The 16,081-nt window shown below is 40.6% G+C and overlaps 1 protein-coding gene across 1 annotated transcript in view; it reads right to left on the bottom strand.

The window, feature by feature from the left end:
• Positions 1–223: 223 nt before the first annotated feature.
• LOC146611551 (mitogen-activated protein kinase kinase kinase 7-like) overlaps positions 224–16,081 on the bottom strand; it is a 31,811-nt gene continuing 15,953 nt past the window's right edge. Inside the window, exons 8-14 of the mRNA XM_085342623.1 lie at positions 14,890–15,020; positions 10,622–10,706; positions 10,344–10,474; positions 10,093–10,231; positions 7,913–7,959; positions 3,945–4,060; positions 224–1,975 (exon numbers count right to left, since the gene is read on the bottom strand). Coding sequence (XP_085198749.1) covers positions 1,816–1,975; positions 3,945–4,060; positions 7,913–7,959; positions 10,093–10,231; positions 10,344–10,474; positions 10,622–10,706; positions 14,890–15,020 — 809 coding nt within the window. The 3' untranslated portion in view covers positions 224–1,815. The remainder of the gene's footprint in view (positions 1,976–3,944; positions 4,061–7,912; positions 7,960–10,092; positions 10,232–10,343; positions 10,475–10,621; positions 10,707–14,889; positions 15,021–16,081) is intronic.

The following is a 16,081-nucleotide window of genomic DNA, read 5'->3' as shown; positions in this document are numbered from 1 at the left end:
CTCGGGTCCTCTACCAGAGGCCTGGGAGCTTGAGGGTCCTGCGCAGTATCTTAGCTGTTCCCAGGACTGCGCTCTTCTGGACAGAGATCTCCGATGTTACTCATTTATTGCAGACTTAGAGGTCTGCTACAAGATCAGATGAAAGCATCATGCTGACAAACATTAGTACAAAAGAGAACAGAAATAATCTTACAGGAGGAACTAAGTTTTACTCATTGTTGCAACTCTAAAAGACTGCTCCAATCCAACTGTACACTTTTATTTTTATGTCTGACTACACTGCCTTATTTGTAATGGAGTATTATCTTATTGTATTATTAAGAATTTTACATTCCTCTCTGCCAGCTGATGGAAGAGTTTGCTGCTGAACCATAAGCTGAGTAACCACAATCAATAATGTCTTGATGCATGCTCAATCATCCAGGTAAGTAAATGTCCAAAAGTTGATTCTGTTCATCTGGACGTTTTCAGTGGGAGAAACGTTTCGTCACTCATCCAAGTGACTTCTTCAGTCTCAGCTGACTGCAGGTTTCCAATCTTATAAACAGTACATTTGCATAATGACTGAAACCAGCCCACTGAAGGAACAATGGGAGGTCAGTTCTTTCATCATAATTATGCAAATAATTCATCAGTGGTCTTTGATCAGTGGGCCTTGATCAATGAGAATTCTCATGACCATTATCATGCAAATGATAAAATCAAATAAAATTGGACCTTTGAAATCTACCGTCAACAGTTACTGCAACTATGACAAAGTTCCTGTTGTCCGAAAGTATCTTATAAGAAATACCGGGATCCTTCAAAGCAGCTTGCCTCAAAGAATGTTACACATCACATCATAAATCCATACACTGCATGCACAATTACTAGGCAACTGGGTATTTTGGCCATATCATAATTTTATGCATATTTTCCAACTTCAAGCTGTATAAACTTAATGTTGCATATCAGGTGATGTGTATTTGCGTGATGAGTGAGGGTGTGGCCTAAGGAGACCGACACTCTATATAAAGGTGTGCATAATTTTCAGGCAGCTTCTCTTCCTCAGGCAAAATGGGCCAAAAAAAGAGATCTAAAGGACTCTGAAAAGCCCCATTGAGAACCTGTGGGCCCTGTACACCTCGCTGAACAGTGTCTTGGAGGCTGTGGCTGCTGCTGCACAAAACATTGATCATCAACAGATCAAGACACTGACAGACTCCATGAATGGAAGGCTTGTGAGTTATTGAAAAGAAGGGTGGCTATATTAGTCCCTGATTATCATTATTATTATTTTGGACATGTCAGAAATGTTTATATGTAAATTTTGAGTCGTTTTATTATTCTCACTTTAACAGATGGAAATAAACAGGTGAGATGGAAAAATGTTCGTTTTGTTCATTTAGTTGCATAATAATTCTGCACAATAATAGTTGCCTAATAATTGTGCTCATATATATATTCTCTTATGAAAGACAAAACCTCATTTTTACTGTCTTAAACATTCAGATTTAGAGCACTGTAGCTGTTCAATAATAAAATTAATCCTCAGAAATACACCTTGCCTAATAATTGTACACACAGTGTGGTTCATTAACAAAGAATATCAACTTATAATTCAGCTTTACTTTAAAGGCTTTAATTCTAAATTAACAACTTTCCCTTTAATATTATCTTGATGTACCTTATGTAGTTAGCAGAGTCTCATTTTCTAAGATAACGGGCTTTTCTGCCAGTGATTGTTCTCTTCTTTTAAAAGGGGAGCGATCACAGTAAAAACAACAGTGGTGTGGACTGCTTGCTGCAACCCATCATTTTGTTCCAGCTGTGCTATTAGTTCTGGCTCTTCATCAGGCTCAGTTTACTCCTCAGGCCCTGGCAGTAGGCTGATAGGCTGCTGTTGTCCTCCAGCAGATTGCTGCGCTCTTGGATGAGTCGAAACGAGGCCTGCTGTTCCATTTCATCCTGCTCCAGTTCAGTCATTAGCTCCTTCCTACATAGAGGGTGCAATGACATGCATAAAGTAAGATCCAAAAAGTATTTAGACAATGCAGTTTTTGTAATTTTGCTTCAGTGCACCACAGTGGAAATTCTCTCTGCTGCTGCCTGCTGGTGAGAAACAAATGAACTCAGAATCTCACTTTCTTGCTTGTCTTGTTTAGAGAAACACCAGCTCATTATTGTTCGATTCTTATTGTTGACTCACAGTGTGTTTTTAGAGGATGGATTTCTCAGAAAAATGCAATGAATTCAGTGTGTATTTACATTACAAAAATGAATAGAATTTGTTGCATCTACATATAATAGACAACTTGGCAAAGAACCATATTTAAATTTTATATTCAGGCCCTTTGTTACAAGCAGCTTATTGCAAAATCATATTTTTAGCATGCTCTGAAAAATGCCAAAGACAACACTATGACAGGTAAAAAGTAATAATTTTCTAATAACATGTCATAATTCAGGGTGTAGTGCAGTGTCACTCCAAGAAAATAAAAAGAAACTGGCCAAAAAAAACCCAACCCCTAGATGAATTATGAATAGTGTCTCAAAGTCACGTGCTTAAGAAAGAGGCCCTTCAGTTGATCCGTCTACTCTTTGCTGAAGCCTCGTCACAAATGGTCTCAGTGGAAGAGAAACCATTCTTAAAGAATGAAAATGAGGAGAGAAGGCTGAGGTATTCCAAATTATGCAAAAACTGGACTGAAAATTAGTGGCAACAGGAGAGATGAATCCAAATTAGATTTTTTTTTTGTTCAAATCACTGTGAATACAGTGGAATTTAAGAGAGAGTTACAACAGGGCGTGTCTGTAGCCAACTGTAAAACAGAAAGGAAGTCACGGCTTTTCAGCTGGTGTTTTAAGATCATGTCAGAGAATGATGAACAGACAGATTTTAATCCACCATGCAATCATTCTGGAAACTAACGGATTGGCAGCAGTTTCAATTTTCAACATGACAATGACCCCAAACACACTGCCAGTTAGAGGTGGGAATCACCATACATCCCACGATACGATATTATCACAATACTTAACGCACGATACGATATTATTGCAATTTTTAAAAATATTTTGCGATATTCAGATTCTGTACATAAAGGTAAACTTTATCAATATTCATTTTATCTAATATCAAAGTCTCACACTCAGTCTTTCTCTCATTTCAGTTTTATTGTTGACAAACTGAACGGTTTGTATTACAGTCTAGTCCAACTTAACTGAATGCAACCATCTGGTACAACTATAGCTATTCTGAACTATGCAATTTATGAAAACTATGCAGCCCATTCAGCAACTGAAGAATTTGAAAGTAAATTAAAACAAAATATAATTTTACAGTAAATAAAAAAGTTTTAAACTTAATTAAAATAAAACATGTCTTAAATTTAGTTTATTGCTGCCAAAAAACAAGTTAAACACATTTGGACAGTGAAGGAATGTCAGGATTCTTGCTCAGAAAAAGGATCAACGTGCTCTGAAGTCAGAGCACAAAAACCTTTTTTGTAACAAAATATCGATTTCTGCTGTCCCTGTATCGATACATTATTAGCAAACAAAATATCACGATACTACACAGTATCGATTTTTTCCCCCACCCCTACTGCCAGTGCAGTAAAAGCATACATGGATAGAACAACACACAATCTAACACTGTCAACCATGGATTGGCCTCCCCAGAGACCAGACGGCAATATTATTCAAGCAGCATGGGCTCATATTAACATACTACGTATTTTATTGGTTGAGCCCACATGCTAGGATTCACATAAATCATTTTAACATTTTTGTCCATTGGCCTGAAGACCTAAACCCAATAGGAAGTCCACCATTTTTAACTGAAGATTAAATGTTTGCATTGATTTTTCCATTTCCAGGTGCATGATTAAAGCATGCACTCTTATCACACATCTTAAGATGTTCACAGTTCTGCTTAAGTTAATATTGTGCATGTGACTTACTTTTTCTGAACAAGGAGAGCAATCTCTGACTGGACTTTGAGGTACTCCTGAGCCATCCTGATATGCTGCTCAAACACAGCCATGGACTCTTTGGAGTTTGGACAAGGAGCCAGAGGCTGAAAACACAGGGACACGCTGTGGTTAATGCAACACTCTACACATGCAGACTTCAGTATAACAGCTGGATGAGAATACTACTATAATGCTCAAAAAAATTAAATTAAATTAAATTAAATTGAAAGAAAGAAACAGTTTTTAATCAGAATACAACATCAAGTCAGTTAAACTTCTAGAATATTGAACTTGTCAGTTTAGCAGCAGAGGGGGTTGTTACTCAGTATCAGCTGTTTTGGTGTTTATGGAGTTAATAACAGGTGCAGTAAAGGGGCAACAATGAGACAACCCTCAAATGGTTTGAATGAATGGTTTTACAGGTTTCCCTCCTCATATTCTCTCTTTTTTTCACTAGTTTTACATTTGGCTGAGTTCAGTGTCACTACTAATTGCATGAGGCAATACCTGGACCCTACTAAGTTGCACAGGTAAGTACAACTCCCCAAGTATGTCTAGCAATACATGCAATTTGCAGAAGGTTTGCTGGGTCTCCCAGCAGTCTCAAGAGCATGGAGAAGATTCCAGGAGACAGGCAGTTACTCTAGGAGAGTTAAATAGGGCCATAGAAGATCCATAACCCATCAGCAGGACTGGTGTCTGCTCCTTTGTCCTAGGAGGAACAGGATGAGCACTGCCAGTCTTACAAAATGACCTTTAGCAAGCCACTGGTGCGAATTTCTATGACCAAACAATCACAGACTTCATGAGGGTGGTCTGACGTCCTTTAGTGGGCTCTACGCTCACTGCCCAGCACTGCGGAGCGTAATAAGCATTTGCCACACAATACCAGAAATGGTAGGTCCTCCACTAGCATCCTGTGCATTTCACAGATAGAAGCAGGTTCAGCCTGACCACATCAGGCAGGCGCAGACTTATTATCAAACCCTGTGCCTATTGATGCAGGTCATTCAGTCTCTGTAGAGCTGTAGTGAGAGCTAGATTTCATATCGCCAGCAGTAACTCAGACTCATTTCCAGTGGATGTTGGCTTTCTCTCATTTCCATTCATAATCTTTATATATTTTTCCAGGTAAGTGGTTCTGTTGGCTTTACTGAGTGGTGGCCTGCAGCTTGCACCGGGGCGGTTTACAGCTGACTGTGAATCAGTGTGGATAAAAATTAGCACCTCTAAGTCCAATACCATGATTTTCCGGTAGAAAGAGCAGTGTGGCCAATTCAGACTGACAATCAATTGCTGTGGAGTAGAGTTTGTTAAGCAAATTTATCAGACCATCACCAAGTGAAGTTCATTCAATTAAATCTTATTTATAAAGAGATAATTCACAGTCACCTCAAGGTGTTTGAGATACAGTGTGATTTATACCACGGCTGCCCTTAATTAACAATATTGGTATGTGGTGGGGTGCAGTCTGTGGCTCAGCTGCAGGGGAGGGCTGGAGCAGTGGATTCAGGATGTGGTGTCAGGGGAGGCTGACACACACCTGATCTCCATCAGCAAAACACACCTCCCCTTTAAGGATGGTGCCGGGACCAGAGGGGTGGGTGTGTGTGTGTGTGTGTGTGTGTGAAGAGCAGCTGAAATGCTGCTTGTGCTATGATAAAGTGGGAAATAAAACCTTACAAATAAAAGATACCAGAAAGTGCAGATCATGTGTGTGGGTCCTCATTCTGGCACATGGTAATTACCATAATCTTTTTTTTTCTTTTTTACAGCTAGATGGATTGGTGCAGCATCTGAAGTAACGTATGGATGCATGCTCAATCATCCACGTAGCGTTTTCAGTGGGAGAAACGATTCATCACTTATCCAGGTGACTTCTTCAGTCTCAGCTGACTGCAGGTTTCCACAACCTTATAAACAGTACATTTGCATAATGACTGAAACCAGCCCACTGAAGGAACAGTGGGCTGTTACGTCAGCTCCTTGATCATTAATTTGGAAATTGTCATGACCACCAATCAATAAGCATGAGTCCCATTCACAGAGAGTTGGGGAATGGCTGCAGTCACAGCATTGTAAGATGGTGACAGATGTACCGTTAGGCCCCCTCCTCAATTCAGAGATGGTCTTTCCCTTTTCATGTAAATGGACTCCTTGACTCCGCCCTCAAACCAGCGTTCCTCCCTGTCCAGGATGTTACATCCTCATCATTGAAAGAGTGTCCACTGGCCTGTAGGTGTAAATAGACTGCAGAGTCCTGGCCTGACGAGGTGGCTCTTCTGTGTTGTGCCATCCTCTTAGCCAGAGGTTGTTTGGTTTCCCCGATGTATAAATCCTGGCAATCCTCCTGGCACTTAACAACTATGTTACTCTGCTTGTGTCGGGGGACCCGATCCTTGGTGTGGACCAGTGTTTGGTGCAGTGTGTTTTGGGGTTTAAAAGCCACAGAGACCCGGTGTTTAGAAAAAATGCGTCTCAACTGCTCCGATACTCCTGACACGTACGGGATCACTACAGGTTTTCGCTTAGTCGGAGGTTGTATTTTTCTCCTGGATCATCTGCAGCTTTCTTTAGGAGCCTTCCCAGCTTTGACAAAAGTCCAGCTGGGATAACCACATTTACTCAGGGCCTTCTTGATGTTCTTCTGCTTCTCTGGCCGCTGTGTCAGTGGGGATGGTGTTCGCTCTGTGTTGTAGCGTCCTGATGACACTCAGTTTGTGCTCCAGTGGATGATGAGAGTCAAACCTTAAATACTGATCCGTATGTGTAGGTTTACTGTACACATCAGTTTTAGATGTCGCCCATTACTGATGGAAATCTCACAGTCTAAGAAGGCTAACCTGCCACTTTTCGTATCCTCCCTTTGATGTCTTGGTCCACCAAGTTAATGTGATCAGTGAATTGTGGAACGTCCTGAGATTTGATTTTCACCCAGGTATCATCCACATACCTGAACCAATGACTTGGTGTTCCAGGGTAGAATGAAGACACAGTTCAAACACACTTGGTGGATGCTGAGAGCGGTCCTGTTGCTGAGGTTGGGGTTATCCTGTAATCTCTTACGGACTACCTCCAACGCTTCCATGACTGGGATGCAAGTGAAGAGAGATGTAACGTCGTACGAGACCATGGTTTCATCTGCCTCCATAATGACATCTCTCACCTTCTCAACAAACTCCAAGGTGTTCTGGATGTGGTGTTCAGATACCAACAGATTGAGAATTGAAGCCAGAAACTTTGAGATGTTATAGGTGACTGAGTTGATCATGCAGACAATCGGTCTTAAAGGTGCACCCTGTTTATGTATCTTCAGTAAACCATACAGACTTGGTGTAGATTCCCCTAGATACAGCCAGTCCGGTCAGTGGCACTGTCCTGTCCTAACTGCTTCAGGCAATCTATCACCCTCTTCCTGGGTCTCATTTCAGGGGCTCATGGTTAAGAAGCAGCTGAGTGTGAAAGTGAAGTTTTAGTGGTTGATCTATGACCCCATCCTCACCTGTGGTCATAAGCACGGGTAGTGACTAAAAGAATGAGACTACAGATACAAATGGCAGAAATAAATGGTGTTCAGGTGGTTCAGGTCTTTGACAAGGATGCCTCCATGGTAAGTCGGAGTAGTGGCCAAAAATGCCTGCATGTCCAGAATTTCAAACATATTCACATTTTACTTATTTAGGCAAACATAAGAAATAGAAACATCACATTTTAGTATTACATACATTTTAAATTTCAAAATATATATTTTGCTGAATTTAGCAGATCTTCTACATTACTTATAATTTAGAGTTCTCATACTTACAAAACAATAACTAATACATGCATAAACACTAAATGTAAGTGTGTGGGTATATGTCTTCACCTAGAAAAGGCAGAGAAAACTGTAATCCAATACCATGGTGAACTACAGCTATGTTTTTGTGTTTTTAAGCACAATAAAAATACCATCTTACCTGCAGCTGATAATCCAGTTTCAGATAGCCATCTACTCCATTGGTAGCTAAAGACACACACACACACACACACACACACACACACACACACACACACACACACACACACACTTTTACTTTTCAAACACAAATCCAAACACTGGCAGTGAACCATCTAATGCTACTGTGGTCAGACTAATGCATTCACTGAGCCACATCTGTGACTGAACTAGAAGATAAGTGTTATGAGGTGCTAGGTTTTACCAAAGAAGACAAACAAGGAGTCTATCACTAGGTACTGACCAGGTATTACACAGATTAGGCATAACATTATGACCACCTGCCTATTATTGTGTTGGTTTGTCTGTGTAGGTTCTCTGTCATCCAGGTCATGGTAGTCAAAGGAAGTTGGGCTGTATGGAGTGGCAGGGAGAGGTAGTACCTCTGATAAGGGGACATGTCATGCTCCTTGGAGCAGTTTGTCCTTTGAGTAGTTCCTTCCCTGTTGGTACTCTCACCTGTGGCTCCTCGCAGCTATTTGAATTCAATAGCATGCAACAGTGGCCACACCCTGGCAAAAGCTTCAAATGTCTGGTCGAACCAGGTAAGGGTAGCCAATGAGTCTGAAACCACTGCTGGGTCTGAAACCCTTAGTGAACCACCCACACTCACACATACAGTAAAGTCCTGTGGAGATGGGTACATGATGAAGCAGCAAGTGCGGATACACTGGGAGCTGTAGCCACAACCCAACATGTAGGCGACCCAGGGTATTAGATGACTCTCACTGGCCCCAAACAGCAGTGGAGTTGAGCAGTCCCCTGGGTATCTGAGCAACAGCAGGTATCTGCATATCTTTGACAGCGGCTAGGTACTGTCCATTTGAAAGAGCCAAGAGCTTTAATTTCCACTTCCTCTATGTAAAGGTTGGCTACAACAGGTGACACTGGAGATCCAACATTTTTCACACCTCGGCTCACGTGATGAAGCACACGAGTGGATCACGAACCCTAAGGGATAGCCCCCAATAGGTTTAAATACCCTGCACTCTGCACCATTTGGATGAAATCACTGGACCCATTATCAGACCCAGTAGGTCCCTGGGTTCTTCCTGGTAGGTTTTTCTGAGTATTTGGTGAAGGCATTCGACCCCATCTCCAAGGGTTACTTTGGGAGTATGGGGTATCATGCCTATTGATGCAGGTCATTCAGCCTCTGTAGAGCTGTAGTGACAGCTTGATTCATATCGCCAGCAGCAAGTCAGACTCATTTCCAGTGGATGTTGGCTTTCTCCATTTCCATTCATAATCTTTATGGAAACAATTTATAGGTGCAACCAAGAGGTGGCTGCACCATTTGGTTTTAGAACTGAAGAAGCCTGTTGGAGAGATGAAACATCTTCACGAAACTTTAACAAGTCCAGTCGCTTTCTTTCCAAGCTCCTTAGACATTGTGTTGGTTTCGCTTTTGCTGCCAAAACAGCCCTGACCCATCGAGGCATGCACTCCATCAAGCCATTCAATTCTGAAAGTGTGCTGTTGTATCGGGCATCAAAATGTTAGCAACATTTAAGCACTGTAAGCAGCAAAGTGAGGCCTCCAAACTCACTTAAATCCGTACGCTTGCCCCAGTTATCCTGCTTCTAACACATCACCTTTTTAGAATAAAATGTTCACTTGCTCCCTAAAATATCCCCCCCTCCAACAGGTGCTATAATGAAGAGAAAATCATTGTTTTTCACTTCACCTGTTGGTGGTCAGAATGCTATGCATTAATCATGTCTCATACAATTTATAAACGCAGGTTGCTAACCAAACAGCTAGTGTTAGACAGTAACTTCACCCTCTCATCCAAATACATGTATAGTAATTTGAGCTTCTAAAAGTCTAACACAGCATGAGCTATTTTGATGTTTTAAAATGTAGAGTTAAAAACCAATGAGTTATAGAACATTGATGGCAAAACGGAAATAGAAAACAATCTAAAAACTGTCTGTATACAGAGAAACAAATTAGTTTACCACAGTCTTTAAATTTGGCAGACGTCTTGTAAACCTTGCTTCAGGTCAACAGCAGTTACTATCTTCTAATATGACTGCAATGTGTCCACGGCGGGGCGGGTACAGTATTTACTCAGACACATATATTTTAAAGGTTGAATTGATGATTATTTTGCAGGAAAATAATATTGTGTGAATCTACCTGTGGAGCTGAATGTCATCTTCAGTTCTGACTGGCTAGAGTTGATTGGAGAACTGCTCGAGTGGGTTGAGTTTTGGGAAGGCCCTGGTTGAGTGTCCACACCTGAGGTCCTGGGCAGACCAGTACGCGATGCAGGACTCTGGGATTTGAAAATCATAAAATAATAAAAAATAATAAAATAAAATCATAAAACAGGTTCAAAGCAAAACACTGTGAAGAAGTGTGATCACTGTGTGATTATGTTCTATTACCTTTGAGGGCTTGAACTGAAGTGGAAATTTGGACTCGGGACTTTTCAGGGTTTCCTCTCTACCAACTGAGTTTGTGTGTTCTATGTCGTCATCACTCCGGCTACAGTTGATAGTGCAGTCAGCATACGAGTCTGAGCAGAAATAAAGAAATCATTTGTGATAATATTAATGATTTAACATGGAATGATTTCAATTCCATTTATTATAAAAAAAAGTTAGCAGAGACTGAAATAGCTGTTGAAGTGATCATGCATTAGTAGAAGCTGTAGCATGGTTACCCGTGCTTGTGGCTGACGAAGAGCCACTTCTGCTGGCTGACGACTGATGAGGAAGATCCAGTGGTTCATCGGAACCTGGAAAGTACTGGAAGATGCACACATAGCACCCTGCATTTTTAAAGAACTCTTTCTAGGCCAGTGTTTCTCAGCCTTTTGGAGTCACGGCACATACTTCACATCAGAAAAATCACACGCCACACCACCAAACAAAAATGTCACAAAAAGCATTCCGATAATTTTTCCCTGCGCACCAGGTATAAGCAGAATTAGCTCGGTTTGCCCCCAGTATACCCTTTTTGCTTTCTTCTGACCACTACTCATGCTAGGGCCTTCATCTGGGTAGGAGTTTTCTCCAGGACCAGGTAAGACTGACTACTTTTTCTTTCTTTTTTAAAATATTTTAAAATATTTTTTTATTGAGCGTCAAGAATGTAATACAAAGACATACATGTAACAAAGTCACAATGCTTCTTTTATATGCATACCCCACCCCAAGAACATCTTGGACACCAATCCAGAGGAAAAAAAAAATTTAAATGAGGTACATCAAAATTCACTATATTTAAAGATGTGCACGTAAAAGGCAATAGTTTGCACAAAATTAATCACCATCACAACAATAAGGGTATACGGTAGCTGCCAAGCGAGTATCAGATGGGTATGGTTTAAATTTTCTCTAAATGTTTTAGCAATGTATCCCAAACGGCAAAGAATCTCTCCTTCGACCCCTTGAGAGTACAGCTGTATAAATTGTGACAGGTCACTGAACCACAGAGCCACTTTGGGTGGCTTTTGTGACTTCCAATGCAATAATATCTTTCTGCGCGCAAGCAGTGTAGTGAAAGCGATTATGTTTTTGTAGCTTTTCCTTAATGTTCTATGTCCTCTATCTGTAGCACCAAATATACCCATGACTACATTGGGTTGAAGCTCAGCATTCAATGCTTCAGACAGTGTTTTGAAAATTGTTGAGCAGTAGGCTTTTAAAGTTGGACATGACCAAAACATATGTGTTAAATCTGCAGAAGGATTTCTACATCTCTCACAGCTTGCATCTATGTTTGGAAATATTTTGGCCAGTCTTGCCTTAGAGTAATGAATGTGGTGAAGAATCTTGAACTTTATGATGTTTAATTTGGCACAAGAAGTGCTGTTGTTTACTCTTAAAAGAGCGCTCTCCCAGGTCTCCTGCTCTAAGTCCACCCCCGGCTCATCCTCCCAGTCCGCTCTGATCTTTGCCATTGTTATATTCTTAAAGGAGGCTATACAATTACTGATCCTTGAGATAAGACCTTTAGGCTTAAATGTGAGTTTCAACAGATCATCAACACCAGTAAATGGTGTTATATTTGGAAAGTTGGGGTTATAATGCTGAAGGAAGTGCGAACTTGAAAGTATCTAAATAAGCTGGACCGAGGGAGGTCAAATTTTTGTGACAAATCCTGAAAACTTGCCAATACACCGTCTATGTACATGTCAAAAAAATTGTGGATGCCTCGTCTCTGCAAAAGAGCAAATTCAGAGTCTAATCTGGCAGGAGGGAAAAGATGATTATTATGAATAGGGCTCAAATGGAGAAGATTTTTAAACCCAAAGTTCTTTTAAAATTGAGCCCATATTTTGAGGGTGTTAAGAACTATAAGACTGTCGGTGTACAGCCGTGAGGAAACTGGAAGGCTGCAGGTGACCAAGGCTCTAAGGGAGGTGGAAATGTAAGACGCCGCTTCAATTTGGCACCAATCTTCATCTGGGGTGTGGAGCCAATAAATTATTTTTTGAACATTTGAGGCCCAGTATTAATGGCCGAAATTTGGAAAGGCTAAACCACCTAGGTCTTTAGGCCTCTGTAACTGATCCAGGCGTATTCTAGGTTTTTTCCCATCCCATATAAATGAGACCAAAGCTTTATCAATAGATTTAAAAAATGATTTTGGAAGGTAAAGTGGGATACACTGAAATAGATAAAGAAACTTGGGGAGTATATTCATTTTTATACAATTTACGTTCCCTGCCAACGATAGATGAAGTGGTTTCCATTTCTTTAAGTCCAATTTGACCTTTTCAAGTAGCGGGCAGAAATTTTCTTCATAGAGATTGTGCAAATCTCGTTATATTTATGCCTAGATATTTAAAGCCATTTTTGGCTGTTTTGAAAGGTATAGCACTGCTCTATATTTGAAGAGCCAGGTCATTAGCAGGATAGCATTCACTTTCACTGAAGTTCAGTTTGTACCCAGAGATGGAGCCAAAGCTGCTTAGGGTGTGGAGGATATGGGGGACACATGAAACGGGATCAGATACATACATTAACAGATCATCTGCATAGAGGGATACTCTATGCTCTTTATCCATCCTACAAATACCTGCAATTGATGGCAAAGTTTTGAGTGTAATAGAGAGGGGCTCTATGGCCAGGGCAAATAACAATGGGCTGATCGGACAGCCCTGACGGGTGCCTTGCCATTTTGCATCGCCTTTAGTACAGTAGTCACTTTTGCATGATTGAGTGGAAGTTCAGCTTCAGTCCTATGGGCCGCTGTTACAAGAGGAGCCTGAAGATTGTCAAAAAAATGCTCCATAGCAGAGCAGTCACTTGTAATCTCAGATGTATAAAGATTTGAATAAAACGCCGTGAAGGTTTCTTTAATTTCTTCGGGGTCAATTGTTAACTCACCATCATCTTTTCGTATTTGTGGGATTTGTTGTGCGGCTGAGTGGCATTTAAGTTGATGTGCTAATAAACGTCCGGCTTTATCGCCATGCTCATATACATAACCTCATGACTTTAACAGAAGACGTTCGGTTTTTTCAGTTGATAGCAAATTATACTGTATTTGGAGGTCTAGCTTCCTTTTGTAGAGCTCAGGAGAGGGAGAGAGAGTACTGAGCACCTACCATAGAAATGGTTCTTGCCTATTTCAATTCATTTTGTGTTTTCTAAACGAATATGAGATGATTTCTTCCCTGATTACAGCCTTTAGTGTCTCCCACAAGAGAGAAGGTGAAACATTATCTTTTTGGTTAAAAATTAGAAAGTCATCTATTTTTTTTTTTATATCATTTCACACAAACCCTTCTCTGCCAGGAGAGTCCTGTCTAACTTCCAAGGCGGGCGTTCTGATTGGTAGAGAGAAAAGTACAGGGCATGATCTGACTCTACAATGGTTAAATATTCAGTACTCATATAGTCTATTCTACTATATGAATGATGTACATTAGAAAAAAAAGAAAATGACTTTGTGGAAATAAAAACCGCCAGGGGTCAACAAAACCTATTTGGGCCATAAAAACAGATAATATCTTGGCTTTTTTGGAGAGATTTGTAGGTTTAGAGCTGGAACGGTCAAGTGTTACATTCATCACACAGTTCAAGTCTCCACCAAAAATCAGCTGTTTTGAGTTCATATCTGGAATTAATGATATTATTTTGCCAATAAACTTATCATCATCCCAGTTCGGGGCATAAATATTTATCAGAACCGGACTGACTACTTTTTCTTTCAAATATTTATCTATTGTTATTAGGCGCTGGTTGTCTCACAGCATGACTATTATGTAATTTCTTCTTCGTCTTCTGTTTTACTGGCAGTTGGCAACCGATGTAATTTGAGCAGGTAGTTGTACTGCCCTCTAGTGGAAGAGAATGTAATTGTTCTGCCCGTTACTCATGCTGCTGGCTTAGAGTAGTAATCAGGTGGAACCAGATAATCTTCCACGGCACAACTATATGCTGTGGCACAGTGGTTGGGAAACACTGCTCTAGGTTCATCTGATTTATAAAACCTTCTCAAAAGATCATTTGTTTAATTGTTTCTAGATATAGTTCCAATTTGTCATGTCATTACTTTTAATTGTTTTACTATATTTCTTTTTACGCACAAAAACAGTTACATTGGCACTTGAGTTTTTAATGTGGCTAAGTATCTTTGACAGTTTATTATCAGACTCCTCCAGGGAAGTCAGTCCCAAATGTCAGATTCATTTTGATGGTACAAAACAAAACAGAAAAAAGTGAAAATTTCAGCCTTTAATCTTTTTAGATCATTCTGTTTAAAACACACGCCTCAGATTTCAATGTGCAGAAAAAATTCAAAACAATGAGGGCTGAGCAGGAGATTCATGGTGATTTGAGATGGAGTGAACCACATCATAAAAAAACCTAAATTTGACTGAATTTCTGAGAAAACAAATGCTATAATTCATTTCTTTACTGTACACACAAACTGAAATAAAATGATAATTCGTGGTTCCATGTAGTGGCACTATACCTTCATTAGATGATTCATAGTGTTTTTGACCTCATTCATTGATGGCCTCTGGCTGGGTTCTTTGTCCCAGCAGCGTGTCATCAGAGTCTCTATGGGTTCTGGAAGGTCTTTGATCAGAGGAGGTCGAGTACCTGTCGTAGTAACCAGTCAGCCAGAAGAGAACAATGGTTTCCATTATCACCATTATGAACAAAACTTCGTATTATGTCAAGAGAAAAGACCTCATTCGGTGTGTACACACAAATGTCTCGTAAATCGTCGACAAACATTTCACTCACATATTTAATTCAGCATTATTTTTGTGAATTTGTTCGTGCTCTACAAACAAATTTAGAAGTTTCTCAGACCAGACTGTGAACACGAATAGATGATGAAAATTATGATGGTGAAAAAATTACTTGAAGACTGCAGTTACAGAGAGATTTCTGGATGAATGAAAACAACAAAAAATGGTAAAGCAATATCAGAATGGTAGTTGCCTTTTTTTGCATACTCTTTTTAATAATCAGAATCAGAATACTTTATTCATCCCGAGGGAAATTAGGGTTACAGCAGGCAGCACGCTAATGGCGCATGCGCACTCACAAAGGAACCATCTGACCAACTTTACACAAACATCACATTGGGCAGACATGTCAGAAAGGTAGGCTGATAGGAAAAAACAACGAAAATACACTACATGAGGTAAGAGGAGGAGAAAAAAAAAAACTCCACTCAGACTGAGCTCCTAGTGGGAGAACAGTTTGATAACAGAAAAAAAACCCACCTCAGCACAAAAGCACATGACTATCAATACACCTTAGAAACACAAGACAAGCAACAGGGGCGGGTAAAGGGTAAGAGAGAGCCGGTGTAGACAGCGCATCCGGTCCTGCAGTATATCTGCGCTGGTCCAGTTGACTGCTATCTTCCCCGGTAGGGCACAAGCATCGAAGGCGTTGGAAAGGGAGGGGGGATGAGTGAGTGCTTATCAGTGTAAGTGTGTGTGTGTGCGTGTCCATAGTTTAGCTGAGACAGTGTCCTTCGGCCTATCAGGCTAAGTAAACAGTCCTCCAGCCAATCCAGGTGTCCTTGCATGGGATGGGAAGAATAGCTGTAACACAGTCATTATCAGGGAGTGATTGTTCGGCTCCAGCCTTGGGCCTGCAGCTGGCGCCGTGATGGGGATCCGCAATGTTTATGTTGGTTTTGT

Source organism: Diplotaxodon limnothrissa, linkage group LG19 (assembly GCF_057381915.1).
Source record: "Diplotaxodon limnothrissa isolate DT_005_m linkage group LG19, D_limnothrissa_male_GT1.1, whole genome shotgun sequence".
NCBI lineage: Eukaryota > Metazoa > Chordata > Actinopteri > Cichliformes > Cichlidae > Diplotaxodon > Diplotaxodon limnothrissa.
The sequence above is the reverse complement of the archived record's forward strand: the minus strand, read 5'-3'. Positions and strand labels throughout refer to the sequence as shown.